Source organism: Erythrolamprus reginae, chromosome 7 (assembly GCF_031021105.1).
Source record: "Erythrolamprus reginae isolate rEryReg1 chromosome 7, rEryReg1.hap1, whole genome shotgun sequence".
In the NCBI taxonomy this organism is placed as follows: domain Eukaryota; kingdom Metazoa; phylum Chordata; class Lepidosauria; order Squamata; family Dipsadidae; genus Erythrolamprus; species Erythrolamprus reginae.
The window spans coordinates 69,818,733-69,836,233 of NC_091956.1; the positions used below are offsets into that span (position 1 = coordinate 69,818,733).

At 39.3% G+C, this 17,501-nt stretch overlaps 1 protein-coding gene across 2 annotated transcripts in view; it reads left to right on the forward strand.

Annotated features, from left to right (window-relative positions):
• The window catches only part of SMAD1 (SMAD family member 1), a 58,855-nt gene extending 42,182 nt beyond the window's left edge, over positions 1-16,673 (forward strand). For both annotated transcript variants that reach the window (XM_070757769.1, XM_070757768.1), the window contains exons 3-7: positions 35-292; positions 3,505-3,621; positions 9,662-9,883; positions 11,442-11,698; positions 15,459-16,673. In XM_070757769.1, the coding sequence (XP_070613870.1) occupies positions 35-292; positions 3,505-3,621; positions 9,662-9,883; positions 11,442-11,698; positions 15,459-15,602 (998 nt within the window). In that variant the 3' untranslated portion in view covers positions 15,603-16,673. The remainder of the gene's footprint in view (positions 1-34; positions 293-3,504; positions 3,622-9,661; positions 9,884-11,441; positions 11,699-15,458) is intronic.
• Positions 16,674-17,501: the final 828 nt, after the last annotated feature.

A 17,501-nucleotide genomic window follows, 5' to 3' on the forward strand; every position in this document is an offset into this window, starting at 1 on the left:
GTTTTCAACCCTCCCCTTTCTCTTTCCTTTTCAGTTCTTCCTCCTGTGCTTGTTCCTAGACACAGTGAATACAACCCTCAGCACAGTCTCCTGGCACAATTTCGCAACTTGGGACAAAACGAGCCCCATATGCCGCATAATGCTACTTTTCCAGACTCCTTCCAGCAGCCGAACAGTCACCCGTTTCCCCATTCACCAAACAGTAGCTATCCAAATTCGCCTGGAAGCAGCAGTGGTACCTACCCTCATTCACCTGCCAGCTCTGACCCAGGAAGCCCTTTTCAGATGCCAGGTAAGCTTCCTCTGAGACGTCTCAGCAGCGGCTTCTTAGCATTGACAATGGTCTTGGCACATCAAACAGACGGAGGCATAGAGTGGAAATACAAAGGATTATGTTTCAGTAGTTTTAGTGCATTTGTTAAACCAATAAAATATTCCAGGAACTTTTGATAAAATGTGTTTTTTAATACCTGCATTGGGTTTTTTGCAATATATTCTGAAGTGAATATATCTCTCACATTCTAGAAATGTAAGTAGAAAAGGTTTGGATGTTCCTACTAGTAGGATAGTTTTGGCCTTGCTTTGCTCAGGTCAAGACAGGCTTGTTTATTTTTTTCTTTCTTAACTCAGGTTTCCTTAATACTATCTAGACTTCGTTGAGTCTACAAAATAACTATGTATGTATGTATGTATGTATGTATGTATGTATGTACGTATGTCTGTATATGTGTGTGTGTGTGTGTGTGTGTATGTAGATTGTTCTGAGTTCAGAACATACATATATATGTATATATATACATATACCCGTGAAAAATATACGAAAACATATACCGTATATACTTGAGTATAAGTTGAATTTTTCAGCACCAAAAATGTGCTGAAAAATGCAACGTCGACTTATACTCAAGTCACTGATGGCGCTTGGGCACTGCGATGGTCTGAGCGCCAGCAGGGACTCTTCAGACACTCCCCTCTGGCATTTTGCGAGCGCGCAAATTATTTCTCACTGAAGGGACCTTTTTTTCCTCCCCGCGCCAGAGGAAGTGCAGGAAGAGGGAGTGAAACGGGAGAGGGAGTCCCCTTCGCTGTAGATGATAGACAGACAGACCCCCTTTTTCCCATCGTGTCCAGCCAAAAAGCAAGCCTCCGAAATCCCTGCCTGCGGACCGGGCAAAGGGGGAGAGAGATGGAGAAGCCCGGCTGCTGTTGCCGATTCTGCTGCTTGGCATTCCCCCCCACCGAGCTCTACCCCCCCTCCCCATGCACACACCTCCACCGAGCCATTCTGGGATTCGAGCATAAAAGAGGCAGGCACTCAAATCAGAAGCTGCCGCCCGCCTTACCCGCCGCTTCCCTGAAGTGGCTGCTTCGCCCAGACAGCTTCTGCACTACAGCGTCCGGTTGCTTCGCTGTGAGGAAAGAAGAAGCTCCGCTGAAAGTTTGTGCGCTCTTGGGGAGCCGCCGCTCGCCTGCCTCACTTGGCACGAGGAGCCTTTCTGCCTCTCTTAGATGCCTCTTCCTAGAGATGATTTTTTTGGGTTCAGTGTTTGATGTTATATAACAATTCTATCTATCTATCTATCTATCTATCTATCTATCTATCTATCTATCTATCTATCTATCTAATCTACTGATGCCTCAATGTAATTTTATTAGTTTCCATTTTTACAAGTTACCAGTAGCCACTGCATTTTCCATCCTAGACTTATACTCGAGTCAATAAGTTTTCCCAGTTTTTATGGCAAAAATAGGTGCCCTGGCTTATAATTGGGTTGTATATACTCGAGTATATACAAGTGTGTTTGTGTTTGTGTGTGTATAGTTGTCAGCAAAAATATGTTACACACACACACATATCTTATGTAAATCAGGTTATAGAATGAAGTGTTATGTTGGCAGTTACTATATACCACTAAGCTATTTGTAATTAATTAAAATTGAGAATAAGTGCCCCAAGATCACGAGACATTAATGTATTCTAGGCCCACCAGCTGTTAGAAGGTAAATCTTCAATAAAATTAATAAAGCTTATTTTGGGGGAATAATATATATATATATAACATACCCCTTTGCAGTAAGCTTTAAATACCTACTCAAGTTAGAATTTTTTAAATAGAATTGCATTTCGAGTTAAATTTATGAAAAAATCCACTTAACTGCACGTACTATACTGGGATTTAGCCATGGGATTTCCAGAAACTGGATTTAAGCAGCTAGAAGAAGGCAATAATCACTAAATTATGCTATGATATATGCACTATAGCATTATATTTCAGAAAAAGAGATGTAATTTTATTTAGCCCCCTTAATAGCAAAGGGTGTCCTTTATAGAAAAATTAGGTAAACAAGAATCTCCTGGGAATAGATATCTGTCCATTTCTTAAGATGGGAGAATGGCAACCTCCAAATTCTTCCACTAAATAGAATAGAATAGAATAGAATTTTATGTAAATGCTTGGTTCCTATACCCCCCCCCCCACACACACACACACATTTTGGGTGTTGAAACCTGAAGCTAAATTTAGTTGACAATAGCATAGGTTTGATTTACAAGAAATTTAGAAATAAACATCAGGGCAATGTTAGCATAAAAATAATGTAGACATAATAACCTGTGGCTGCAACTACTAATATATTAGAAGTAATCCTTACATTGATGTTCTTTGCCATTGATTATTATATTTTTATGCCACCAGTAAGTTGTGCTTTAAATTGGTTGTGCATTAGGATGTACTTGACTGCTGATAAATATATTGGAAAAGATTACTTGTATGCAGATCAGCACTTCTTTTTCATATACAGTGGAACCTCGACATACGAGCAGCTCTACTTACGAGCTACTCGAGATAAGAGCTGGGAGGGGAGCGACATTTTTGTTCGCCTCCCAAGCTCACATTCGGGATACGAGCGCCAAGGAGCTGTCTCCTGAAGCCGAATGCTAACTTCCGCGTTCGGCTTCAGGAGACAGCTGCGAAGCGGCGGGCGTGTTTTAAAACGTCGCAGCCGGCCTGGGGGGCTCGGGGGCAAGCCCCCGAGCCCCCCCAGGCTGGCTGCGACGTTTTAAAACACCCGCGCCGCTTCGCAGCTGTCTCCTGAAGCCGAACGCTAACTTCCGCGTTCGGCGGCAGCGGTTTTTTTTGTTGTTGCACGGATTAATTAACTTTACATTGTTTCCTATGGGAAACAATGTTTCGTCATACGAGCGTTCCGACTTACGAGCCTCCTTCCGGAACCAATTAGTCTCGTAAGTCGGGGTTCTACTGTATAGGAATTTGAACTATTTGCTTCAGAACTTTCCAAAGCCTAATTCCCTCAATGAAAAGTAAACTTAGGTATAATTAATCAAAGCATAATAACTTCTATGTTAGCCTTGTTAATAGAGATGAGAAAAAATGGATGGTTTTCTCTTATTATTATAAGTACATTGTAGTTTGGCTCAGTTTAACAGTATCCGTAAAATAGATAAGTACAAAGATGAAATAATGGTATTTTGTTTGACCTCAGCTGATACTCCCCCTCCTGCTTACCTACCTCCAGAAGATCAGATGACCCAGGATGGTTCACAACCAATGGACACCAATATGATGGCACCTTCAATTCCTTTAGAAGTAAACAGAGGAGGTGATACTTCATATTTCAGTTATGAAAAATGTCTCTGTATGGCACTTTCATTTCCTGTTTTATATTTTCATTGCATTAATTGTCTTATCTTCCTACTAAAGAGACATGATAACAATAACATATATCAACTATAGGTGTTGCACTTAAAAACAACAGTAGATGTGCTCAGATTCGTATCTTAAAACTTGTGCAAAATGGTATAGCAGACAGAATTGCATTTAACTGAGCACTAGCATTCAGTATAGGTTCATACATTTTGCTTTACTTGGAGAAACTTCAATCAATGACCTATCTAGATGTTGTGACCAGATATGTGACCACCTGGATAACTTGGCTGCTACTAAGCCTAGTAAGAAACTGAAAAGCATTTGAAAGATAAGAGCGAGCAACAATTTCTTCATGTTACTTTGCTTTAAAGCAGGTTTTCAATACACCAATGCAAACACTTGGTAATTTTATTAATTTGTTTATTTTAGGTAGACCTTGTACCTGAGAAAGGCAAATTTACCAGTGTTTTGCTTTAATTATGTTTTTCTGCATATTTTTAAAAAATTTTTATAAATGTACTATATCTCAACCCTAAAATATTTTCATTCCTTCTATCCATGTAAGCTGAGAGATTTGATCATTGAATTTTTAAGGGTTATGAGTTGCAAAAATTAGTTATGTAAGGGAAAGAGACAAGTGTACATACCCTTTGGCATTTAATTGAATCAACTTTGAACTTAAGAATATGAACAAATTACAGTTAGTCCATGGGTTAATACGTAGTTCCACTCCCTAATTTGTATTTAAGTCAGAATGTACACAAATTTGTTTTTAAAATGAAATGTATACAAAGATAAAAATGGTAGATAGCATTGTCCTTCTTCCAGCAGATGAAAGCACTGAAGCAGTGCAGTTTTTAGGAACCAATGAAAATGGCTGAAAACGGGCTATAGCTTAAAAACATTTGGCTTCAGCAGATCTGGAAATATTGTGCAGCTTGAGGAAGAGAATGCCACCCACTTTTTTTCAATAATGGACAGCTTATTCGTATCCTTAAGGACAACCCCTAGTAGTCCTTAAAGATTAAGCCAAGCATTAATCTAGGGACTAGCAGTACATCTGCCACCAGGACTATGTTGTATTGAGTTGGATGCCAGCTAGATCCCAATTACACCCATTTCAGGTGAATGTTATACATTCATTCATTCATTTAATTTGACTTCTATGCTGCCCAATCCCAAAGGACTTAGGGTGGCTTACAATGACATAAAAATACAAACACAATACAATGGAAGAAGTCAAATATAAAAATCTAAAACTTAACTATAAAACTATTAAAAACTCTACACCTCAATTAAAACCCACAGTTTAACAAACCAATCAACATACATGCATACCATTCACACGATTGGCCATAATAGATGTCAATTCATGACTCCCCAGGCCTTCTGGCAAAGCCAGGTCTTCGCGGCCTTGTGGAAGACCAGTAGGGTGGGGGCAGTACAGATGTCGGAGGGGGAGTGTAGTTGATTCCATAGAGCAGCGGTCCCCAAACTACGGCCCGTGGGATGGATGCGGCCCGCTGAGGCTATTTATCCGGCCCGCGGCAACGTACAAGATTTTACCAATCTATATAATAAGCTCCCGAATCTCCCGTCCACTCTACTGCTTAAATTTTCCTCTCAACATACATTCAAACAATACAATGCACCATCTAATTTTCCCTGAATAAAATGCGGTATATTGTCAGTAACTAATATCAATCATCAAAAAAGTTGCAAAAGTTTTTTTTCTAATGTTGTCATCCAGGTACATACTTTTCTTTTAATTAAATTCCCTCCTTAATGTTCCTTCAAAAAGTACACCAATTATATTTCTAACTTATTAACCATTATGCCAAAGTGCTTCCTTCTTTCTTTATATATTTTTCTATAAACATTTTTATACATTTTTCTATAAACCAAGAAAACCTTGTATAGCCAATCAGATGTTAACAAAAGAAAATTAAAAACAAAACATAAACATATAAGAATTCAGACTTCTTCCCCCCCTCTAAATAGTACATTCCCATTTTGTTTTTTACTTTAAAATAAAGTATGTGCAGTGTGCATAGGGATTTGTTCATATATTTTTTTATAGTCCGGCCCTCCAAAAGTCTGAGGGACAGTGAACTGGCCCCCTGTGTAAAAGGTTTGGGGACCCCTGCCATAGAGCAAGGATGGCAACAGAGAAGGCCCTCCCCTGCCGCCCGCCAACCTGCATTGCTTAGTCGACAGGACCTGGAGGAGGCCAACTCTGTGTGCTCTTACTGGTGTCTGGGAGGTGTGCAGCAGGAGGCAGCCCCGTAAACAGTCTGGCCCTGAGACAATTTGCTAGAATTGGCATCAGAATAAGCTTCGGTGTCTTTGTATGTGTTAATCTTGGATTATATTCCCCACCGTCCAGTCGGAGCTGAAGCTCTTTTTTTTAAAACCCTGAAAGTCCAGTCGCTTCTTGAAAAAGCACTTTTTGGAACTTGGATTATATTGTTTGGCGGGGAGCAAATGAGACGAAGCAGACTGCACTTAAGAAGGCAGAAAGAGTAAAGTTGTCAACCTGATTCCTACTAGTAGTACTAGCAATTAAAATACAATACCTTCTCTTCATTTTATGGAAGGGGAAACAGACTCTTCTTTCCGTTCGTACTATTTATTCCACACCTGTTTCCGCTAATTCAGCGAGCTCTTTATCTCTGCCCCATACCTCTACCTGATGTGCATGGCTACATCCTTTGTTTAATAGCCTTTCCGAAAGGTCTGCTGCAGTTCATGTTTATGAAGGGCACAAGCAATAAACGCAAACCCCGGTGCTCTCTGGCTACAGACATTTGGAGGCCTGTTCCTTGTGAAGATTTGTTAGTCTTAAGAGATTTCACTTAACAAGCTGCATCCTGTCAATGAAGTTGGGTAATTCCTATTGTTGGCTCATGCTGGGAATGGAGAGGCAAAACGCACCTGCTCTGCATGACTTAAGGCAAATGTGAGGAAGTTCCTATGAAATTTGCCTCTGTGTGTGTGTGAGAGAGAGAGAGGTAGAGAGAGAGAGAGAGATGATTTCACTCATCAGGAATGGCCAGCTGGCAGGATTTCTTCCTGAGTTTGAGAACTAGGGCAAAGCTGTGCAGCCATAATAGTTACTGGCATCTCGCTGTGAAAAGTGCACTGAGTTACTAATAATTAAAGATTGCCTAACAGTGACTTGAAAGGATTAAAAATGCCGTGAATTGTTTGCATCAGCACTTGGCCTATCCTTAACTTGTTGTGCCACCCCAGCCATCTGTTATTTCAATAAACCATTTTTAAATGAACCTTATAGTGTTTGGACCCAGCTGATCAATTTCATTTGTGAGAACCATATTGGGAATTAATAATAATAATAATAATAATTAATAATAATTTATTGGATTTGTATGCCGCCCCTCTCCGCAGACTCGGGGGCCGGGGCGGCTAACAACAATAATAAACACAACATGTACAATCCAATAATAAAAACAACTAAAAACCCCTATTATAAAAACAAACATACACACAAACATACCATGCATAACTTGTAATGGCCTAGGGGGAAGAGCTATCTCAACTCCCCCATGCCTGGCGGTATAAATGAGTCTTGAGTAGTTTACGAAAGACAGGGAAGGTGGAGGCAGTTCTAATCTCCAGGGGGAGTTGGTTCCAGACGGCCGGGGCCGCCACAGAGAAGGCTCTTCCCCTGGGGCCCGCCAAACGCCGTTGTTTAGTCGACGGGACCCGGAGAAGGCCAACTCTGTGGGACCTTATCGGTCGCTGGGATTCGTGAGGTAGCAGGCGGTTCTATATGTTGAATCACATATTGGTTAAATTCTTATCTATACAAAAAAATGTCTGCGTTTACATATTGTGGAAGCAGTTGTGATGTGTCAAATAAATACGGGGGAGAAGGTGCAAACCCTAGATTGCTCATGAATGTCGTTGAGTAATGGTGAACAACTCCCATGTTTTTATTCTGAGTCTACCTGATAGGATGGGTGTGAGAATAAAATGCAAGGAAGCCCATGTATCTTGCCTCAAGCTGCTTGGATAAAAATAACATTGTGTAAACAAACAGTATCAGTCATATACATTTGAATTACTCTGGGTCAAGATAACTATCAAAAAGGAAGGCAAGAGTTCCTGGAAGCAATCAGTTTCTTTAGCCAGAAAAAGCAAAAACATCTTTCTTAAATTTGTAGCTCAGTGGGTCAGGAAGAGGTTATTGTTGCTATTCATAACAAAGCAGTACTTTCCCTCTTAACACTTTAATGAGATTGTAAATTAAAAACTCATCAAAAACAAATTGGCTGCATGAACACAACCTGAACATTGTAATGCAGAATGAGTAGATTCACTCGTCTCATATGAGTGGCCCCCTCCAAATTGACCTTGTATATCTTTCAGTCTCATTACTTTTTTGTTAAGATGTTTGAGTATTTGTAGCAGGAGATCCTGTAGTTGCATTAATATAGTTATGTCAATTTATTCCTTTCTTGAACAAGGAAGCAGGGTTTTTTTTCTCTTCTGGCTGGAGGCAGTTCTGGTTACTGAGAGGAAGGAACGGTTATTGTGGACTGGAAATCTTCCTTAGTTGAAATCTGAAAAACAAGAAAAGATTAATAAATGCATTTCTTAAACATTCCGAAAATACAACTCCATTATATTTTGTTTAAAATAATTTACAAGGTTTATATATTTCAATAGACCATAACATGGTTTGGATTTGGGAGTCTCAAAAAAAAAAAAAGAATATATGTACAGTAGCTCAGGGATGAACTAAGGAATCCTTGATGCTCCCTAAGCTTGGTTGTTTGCTTCAGACATTTCATTATATGACCATGTTACATCAATGTAAATGAGTGAGGAGTATGCCTGGTTTATATATAGCAGCTTGCCTTAGTTCGATAATGAAACATCTACAAGCAAACAAACAAATTCAAGAGCACCAAAGACTCCACAGGTTTGGGTTCTGTAGACATTCAGCTCTTGGGGTTTACGGATCCCAGCGACCGATTAGGTCCCACAGAGTTGGCCTTCTCCAGGTCCTATCGACTAAACAATGTCGTCTGGCAGGTCCCAGGGGAAGCGCCTTCTCTGTGGCGGCCCCGATTCTCTGGAACCAGCTCCCCCTGGAGATTAGAACTGCCCCCACCCTCCTTGCCTTCCATAAACTCCTTAAAACTCACCTCTGCCGTCAGGCATAGGGAAATTGAGGCATTCCCCCCTCCCCCGGGCCTATACAATTTATGTATGGTAGTATGTCTGGTTTAATAAGGTTTTTTTTTAAAAAAAATTAAAATTTATTAGATTTGTTGTGAATTGTTTTATTGTATGTTGTGAGCCGCCCTGAGTCTACGGAGAGGGGCGGCATACAAATCTAATAAATAAATAAATAAATAAAACAAAGTTTATACCTAACTGTATTGTTATGAACAGTCATTAAAGTCTTCGGAGAGGGGCGGCATACAAATCTAAGTAATAAAATAAATAAAAATAAATAAATAAAGGTTATTCAATAAACCATGGTTAAAGCAAACCTCAGGCACTGTAATAATTGAGACATAATTATGTGTTCACTTTTTTATAGTAGATTAAATTTGGTAAATAAATTCATAGGAAGAGAACTTACTGTCATAAGAATTTACATCATAATGTGTTTGTTATCTTTAAGAACTATGCATCCTTTATTTTTGTAAGCCAACATGCAAAGCTGCTTAGAACTGTTCTTTTTTCAAAGAAAACTTCATACAGCTTGCTCAAATATCCGCTCCACCTCCTTTCCATTTCTCAAAGCTTAGAATGCTTTGATTGAATTACTAATATGGTTTAAATATATCATATAATAGGACACTGTGGGAGAATGTCTAATTAGGCGCTACACCACCAGATTTTCCCCCCATGATCTTAAGCCAAAGTCTACACAAAGAATATAAATAAATTAAACTTTAAAGCTCAGGAACTCATTAATTCTAGCATTGCTGATTTCTGTTTTCCTTCTGTTGCAGATGTTCAGGCAGTTGCTTATGAAGAGCCAAAACACTGGTGCTCTATTGTCTATTATGAACTCAATAATCGTGTTGGAGAAGCATTTCATGCCTCTTCCACAAGTTTGTTGGTGGATGGCTTCACTGATCCCTCCAATAATAAGAACAGATTTTGCCTGGGGCTCTTGTCAAATGTTAACCGGAATTCTACTATTGAAAATACTAGGCGGCATATTGGGAAAGGTATTGTTGGTTCTGATCATGTCAGTACATTGGGGATGCAAGCTACATGTAACAGCTTTAAGGCTTCATTGCAAAATAATGTATTCAACTTTATTCATATGCTTATCATTGCAAAATGCTGGAAACCTGTAAGAATTGTATTACACTGTTCCCTCGATTTCCGCGGGGGATGCGTTCCAAGACCGCCCGCGAAAGTCGAATTTCCGTGAAGTAGAGATGCGGAAGGAAATACACCATTTTTGGCTATGGACAGTATCACAAGCCTTCCCTTAACACTTTAAACCCCTAAATTACCATTTCCCATTCCCTTAACAACCATTTACTCACCATTATTACTGGTACTCACCATTGAATAAGGCACTTAGTGACCCTGATATTTATAAACATAATTATTTATTAACAATAATTACTTTTTTTGTTATTTATTTGCAAAAAATTATTAGTTTGGCAATGACATATGACCTCATCGAGTGGGAAAAACCGTGGTATAGGGAAAAAACCCGCGAAGTATTTTTTAATTAATATTTTTTGAAAAACCGTGGTATAGGCTATTCGCGAAGTTCGAACCCGCGAAAATCGAGGGAACACTGTATACCTTTCTCCCAATGTGATGGATGTATCTCCAGGAGAAAACTGATCATGGTGCACAGAGATAGTGAGAAATATAGTTTAATGCAGATTAAGGAAAGTTGCTACAACATTTTCTAGAAATAATCCATTTGAAAAGAATCTGACCAGTGGCTGAAGTACTGGATTTAATAGTAGGTCCCTATTATTGGAGGCTGAAATATCTATTAAGCCTCCTGAATACAGACATATTGGTGTATTTTTGTGAAAAATAGTTGAAGAATAAGGGAGAAGTGGTTGGACGTACATCTTTCCAATCCACAATTGCAAATTAGAATTTTTTATTTTTTATTTTAAAAAAGGCAAACAAGTTATATTTGAATTGGCAAAATTATATAACTTTAGTAGCATGCTGCATCCTTTCTTTTAAGAACTAAAATGGATAGTAGCAGTTTGGATTAGAATCTTTTAATGATGAAGACTTGGGATGAAGCCTATGGATAAATAATTTTCTAATTTTGATGAATGGCAAAGGCATTTGTTGAAAAGGGAAATATTAGCACACAGTTGTGCTCAAAATACTTCTAAAAAGTCAGGAGTATATACAAGTAAGATACCTTTGTTCGCTACCACCCATTGGTACAAGAGAAAGGCTTTTTTCCACATGTGTCTAAGACAATTATCCCATTTAGGCATCATAAAGAAGTTGTAGTTTTGATTAATAGCAAGCAGATGAGATATATTAATTAATATGAATTCATGAATTCTTGTCTTTTGAAAGTTTTAGGCTGCCAAAACTAGTAACTAGAAGTATTCCTATAGTTCATAATTGGGGAAATATTTAGGTTTAAGAGTATATGCAGATGATTACTTTCTCTATACAGCTGCTAAGTTGATTGAAGTAAATGCAATTCCTCATTTATATTTTGTGTCAGAAGTAGAAGTTTCAAAATTTCAGAGAAATTCTAACTATCTTTTGTCTCTTTTATAGGAGTTCATCTGTATTACGTTGGCGGAGAGGTCTACGCAGAATGCCTCAGTGACAGTAGTATATTTGTGCAAAGCCGAAATTGCAATTACCACCACGGCTTTCATCCAACTACCGTCTGCAAGATTCCGAGTGGCTGCAGCTTAAAAATTTTCAACAATCAAGAATTTGCTCAACTTTTAGCTCAGTCAGTGAACCATGGCTTCGAAACAGTATATGAACTCACTAAGATGTGCACTATTCGCATGAGTTTTGTAAAGGTAAGCAAGGTTTCCCATCTGTCTGCGTGAATGAGTGACTTTTTGAGCCAGAGAAACATAAAGAATTCAAGTTGCTAGCACTTTACTTCCTGATCCCCAAACACTAAATTTCAAAAGGCATGAATTTGCCTAAAATCTTAAGAGCTCAGATGAATTTCTCTCATACGTGTGCATGTATACAGAGAGTTTCTGAAGACTGAACTGTGATTTGGATCTGCCCTAAACGTGTTTGAGAAAGGAAGCATTGCTAGTTGTGGCAGCTGAAGTGTCCTGACAGCAGTCAAAAACAGTCCTCCAAGCAGACGTAGGAGATAAAGCTAAAAGATACAGTGGCTTTATTATTATTATTATTATTATTATTATTATTATTATTATTATTATTTATTAGATTTGTATGCCGCCCCTCTCCGCAGACTCGGGGCGGCTCACAACAGCGACAAAAACAATATATACTGACAAATCTAATAATTAAAATCTAAGATAACAATTATACATTTAAAAATCTAAAAGCAAAGAACCCCAATATAAAAAACATACATACAGTCATATCATGCACTAGGACTACATAGGCAGGGGGAGATGTCTCAGTTCCCCCACGCTTGACGACAGAGGTGGGTTTTAAGGAGTTTACGAAAGGCAAGGAGGGTGGGGGCAATTCTAATCTCCGGGGGGAGTTGGTTCCAGAGGGCCGGGGCTGCCACAGAGAAGGCTCTTCCCCTGGGTCCCGCCAAACGGCATTGTTTTGTTGACAGGACTCGGAGAAGGCCACTCTGTGGGACCTAACCGGTCGCTGGGATTCGTGCGGTAGAAGGCGGTCTCGTAGATACACTGGTCAGGTGGCATGAAGGGCTTTATAGGTGATAACCAACACTTTGAATTGTGACCGGAAACTGATCGGCAACCAATGCAGACTGCGGAGTGTTGGTGTTACATGGGCATTTTTGGGAAAGCCCATGATAGCTCTCGCAGCTGCTTTAATGCTTTGATTGAAGAAAGATGCTTTTTTTATTCCAGTACATCTTTGGAATGCTTTACATAGTTATTAAACCATATTTTGAGATAGAAGCTTGATCAGAAATTCAGACCAATTGCGTGTTGGGATCTTTGCCATTCAGTGGAAAGTCAGTGAAGTGGAATGGAGTGGAGAATAATGCTCCTCTTGTAGAATATTATTATTATTATTATTATTATTATTATTATTATTATTATTATTAATTAGATTTGTATGCCGCCCCTCTCTGTAGACTCGGGGCGGCTCACAACACAATAAAAACAGTTCATGACAAATATAATAATTTACAATTTAAAAATATTTTTAAAAACCCCATTATTAAGCAGACATACATACAAACATACCATACATAAATTGTATAGGCCCGGGGGAGATATCTCAGTTCCCCCATGCCTGACGACAAAGGTGGGTTTTGAGGAGTTTACGAAAGTCAAGGAGGGTAGGGGCAGTTCTAATCTCTGGGGGGAGCTGGTTCCAGAGAGTCGGGGCCGCCACAGAGAAGGCTCTTCCCCTGGGGCCCGCCAACCGACATTGTTTAGTTGACAGGACCCGGAGAAGACCCACTCTGTGGGACCTAATCGGTCGCTGGGATTCGTGCGGCAGAAGGCGGTCTCGGAGATACATATTTTAGCAGCTTAATTTTGGAAGATAATATCCAAGCGATGGCGAACCTTTTTTTCCTCGGGTGCCGAAAGTGTGCGCCCATGCGCTGTCGCACGTGTCTGCCTGCCCACACCCATAATTCAATGCCCCCACGCATGCCTTCATAACAACCCCCCCCCACTGCCCCGACCATGTGCAGAACGCCCCCTGCTCCCCTGTTTCCCAACTTCCAGTGGGCTTAGAAGGCCTGTTTTTCACCCTCCCTATTTGCCAGAGGCTTCCTTGGAGACTAGGGAAGATGAAAACGGCCTCCCTCTGCCCCCCTAGAGGTCCTCTGGAGGCCCAAAATCTCCTCCCAGAGCTTCAGCACAAGCCAAAAATCAGTTGGAGCTGAACTAGGGCAACATCTCGCGTGCCAGCAGATATAGCTCTGTGTGCCACAGGTTCGCCATCGCAGTAATATCCTATCAGGAATAATTTAACAATTAATGCATAATTCCTAGCAATTAGATGGATATTAAATAGGTACTTGTTTATTTGTCAGGTTTATATCCTGCTTTTCCTTTAGGAGTTCAAGCCAGTGTACATAGCATTCCTTCCTCCTTTTTCTTCAGAAAGGAATCACTTGCTGGGAAAGATGGGTTTCATGCGCCCATGGTCACTCCGTAAGCCTCTGTGACTGGGGGGGATAGAATCCAGCTCCCACACCTTGATTGTACCTAACTGGTTTCCTTGATAGTAAAGTGTATGACTCCATACAAATAATTGAAATTAAAACATGGACTACTTATACAGGTAGTCCTTGACTTATGTAACAGTTCATTTAGTGACCATTCAAAGTTACGGTGGAAAAAGTAACTTACGACCATTTTTCACACTTAACAACCATTGTGGTTGTAAGTCAAGGACTGCTTGTTTGTCCATGCATATTTTTTCCAGGGAAGTGGAAGTAGAATATTTACTACAAATCCCATACTGAGTTAATTGGAAAATTGGTTTCTTTCTGTCAAGCCATGCTTTAAGTCCATTGCTGATAAACACACAAAGAGCCTAATATGGCAATACACCTTAATTTATTAAAAAAGAAATATCATGCCTAATTATTAGTACAGTGATACCTCGTCTTACAAACGCCTCCTCATACAAACTTTTCGAGATACAAACCCGGGGTTTAAGATTTTTTTGCCTCTTCTTACAAACTATTTTCACCTTACAAACCCACCACCGCCTCTGGGATGCCCCGCCTCCGGACTTCCGTTGCCAGCGAAGCACCCGTTTTTGCACTGCTGGGATTTCCCTGAAGCTCCCCTCCATGGGAAACCCCACCTCCAGACTTCCATGTTGTTGTGATGCTGCAGGGGAATCCCAGCAGCGCAAAAACGGGCACTTCGCTGGCAACAGACGTCTGGAGGTGGGGTTTCCCAGCGAGGGGAGCCTCAGTGAAATCGCAGCATCGCAAAAACAGAGAGGTCCAGAGGTGGGGTTTTGAGGACTTTGGTGTTTTTGCGATGCTGCGATTTCACTGATGCTCCCTTCGCTGGGAAACCTCACCTCCGGACTTCCGTTGCCAGCAAAGCGCTCATTTTTGCGATGCTGGGATTTCCCTGCAGCATTGGAAAAACACAGAAGTCCAGAGGTGGGGTTTCCCATGGAGAGGAGCCTCAGGGGAATGCCAGCAGAGCAAAAATGGGCGCTTTGGCTGGCAAAAGGGGTGAATTTTGGGCTTGCACGCATTAATCACTTTTCCATTGATGCCTATGGAAAGCATTGTTTCGGCTTACAAACTTTTCACCTTAAGAACCTCGTCCCGGAACCAATTAAGTTTGTAAGACAAGGTATCACTGTATTTCCTAATACTTTTATATAATAGCAACTATCCTATTTGCAATGGCCATTTGTGTGGCCATATTTTTGTGATTTTTTTCATGGTTTTACCTTAATATACATACTGATGGATTTATTTAATCTTATATTTGTGTTTGAATATGTTTTATTAGTGTTGTGTATCAATGATTGCATGACCACTGTAGATACCATACGCTAAATAAATAAATACCTTTCTATTATCAAGATGCTATTATGATCAAGATACTAGTATGTGTATTAGGACACATTTGCTAACTTTAAGACTTTTCTATTTCTTAGGGTTGGGGAGCTGAATATCACCGACAAGATGTCACAAGCACACCATGTTGGATTGAAATTCATTTGCATGGTCCCCTTCAATGGCTGGATAAAGTTCTTACACAGATGGGCTCTCCTCATAACCCAATCTCTTCTGTGTCTTAAAAGAATTCTGAATTTCAGAATCTTGTGAGCCTTGCATGTACTTGAAGGATGTTTGGGTCAGACACATGTACAAAACTGGCAGCAGCCTTTATACTTGGTATCTGTGACCAATTGTTAGATCAGGAAGAAAGCTCCTAAGTTATTTTTAAAAATCCAATTTTCATGAATGATAATCTCTTTCCAATCTTTAGGTAGGAGATTGTAAAAGCTAGGGGTAGCCAATTTCATGGCAATTGAACACTTTTCTCAAGCAGTGTTCTTTAGCATACTAACATCACCATATGTGACTCATTGTAATTTGTCCTGAAATGAATACCCAGTATTGACAGTTATACACTCAAAGGAAAGTTTGCTTTGGTATTTGAAAGTCTGGGTAATAGTAGCTAACTTCGGGGGGAAAAGGCTTCTGTGTATCTTCTGAAAACTGTGTATTGACCATAATGCTGCAAGAATTTTTAGGTATGCTGTTTCCTAAATGTATGTACAGTGTAATTGGAATTTAGAGATGGACAAGAAATTAGATAGATGTGGGAAGTGGGTGGGAAGTGAAGCTGACAAAGGACAGGTAGAATTATACTGTTAAACATAGCTTGTTAAAACAAGACCAAGTCTTTCTGTGTGCGTTTCACTTTTAATAGTGGCTTCATCTTAATATTAACCAATATTTCTGCCATCTCCAGCTTCATAGAGAAAGGGTGGGTAAACGCTTTTGTCATGTACTGCACGGTCTGTAGATTTCAAGACAAAACTGTACAGTCTTTTAAAAAATTGGGCAGTTTTATGCAGTTCACATAACAGAAGCAACTTTTTGATTTTGTAAAACTTTTTTGTTTTGCCAACTTAGCAGATATTAGCTTATGTTGGGAGGACTTAATCAACCTATTCAAGTGTTTCAAACTGAAAAGTTATTTTTTTTTACTATTTTAATTGTTTTCTTTCTGCTGATGTTTTTATATTCATTCAAGCTATAGTACTATTTCAGTATTGTTTTTTTAATTCCAAAATGTGGGAGGGGGGGGGGTTTCATCCTTATTGAAGTTCAAATAAACATATTGCTTACTTTGATTAAAACAATCTCTTCTGCAACTTTGTTTATAATCAAAATGAATAAGCTTATTAGTTTTCAGATAAATGAATGTGGATTCTTGAAAAGTTTTCAGTGTTTATTCAGGAGTTCAAAATCATCACCATGCAAGAATGGACACTTAACGTTCCCTTTATGACTACTTAAGACTTGAATAATTTGTCCTCTTTCATATTGTTGTGTTATATTCGTTATAGTTATGAGAGAACCACAAATAACCACATATGAGTTTAGGTATTATGGTCTAATATGAGTTTAGGTATTATGGTCTAATGGTCACTGTTCTAAAAAAATTAAGGAATGCCTGGTTTATACAACATGTTAAGTACGGTTCTGACTAAATATTTACCTACATCTAGTAATTTGATTTATAAACTTGGTTGGAGGTGGATATGATATGTTGTGCAAACTCACTTTTGCTTTATTTAGTAAAAGGCTGGTAAAATTACAATGTGCAAATCACTCAAAGCAACTAGAGCTAGATTCAAAACTGTAAAGGAAGCTTTAACAAGTTCAAATCTCCTTTGAGTCAAACTCAAATTGTGGTAACTTCCAGAATTCTCTTGAAGTCTCTTGCTATTGCTTTAGTAGAATTTTAAAAAATCATTTACAATATGGTATTCCTTCAGATACTCCTATCCAAATGCTTATGAGGCCTTAGAACACAATTCTGGACAAGATCATCCATCAGCTGTGTTGAAGAAACATTTTAAAGTTCTATTTTCAAGGATATTGCAACCTTTTTAGAGTAATAGACACAATTGTACGTCAAAAGCATTTTTCTAGATGCTGGTCTGATGAGTTTCAACATTTCA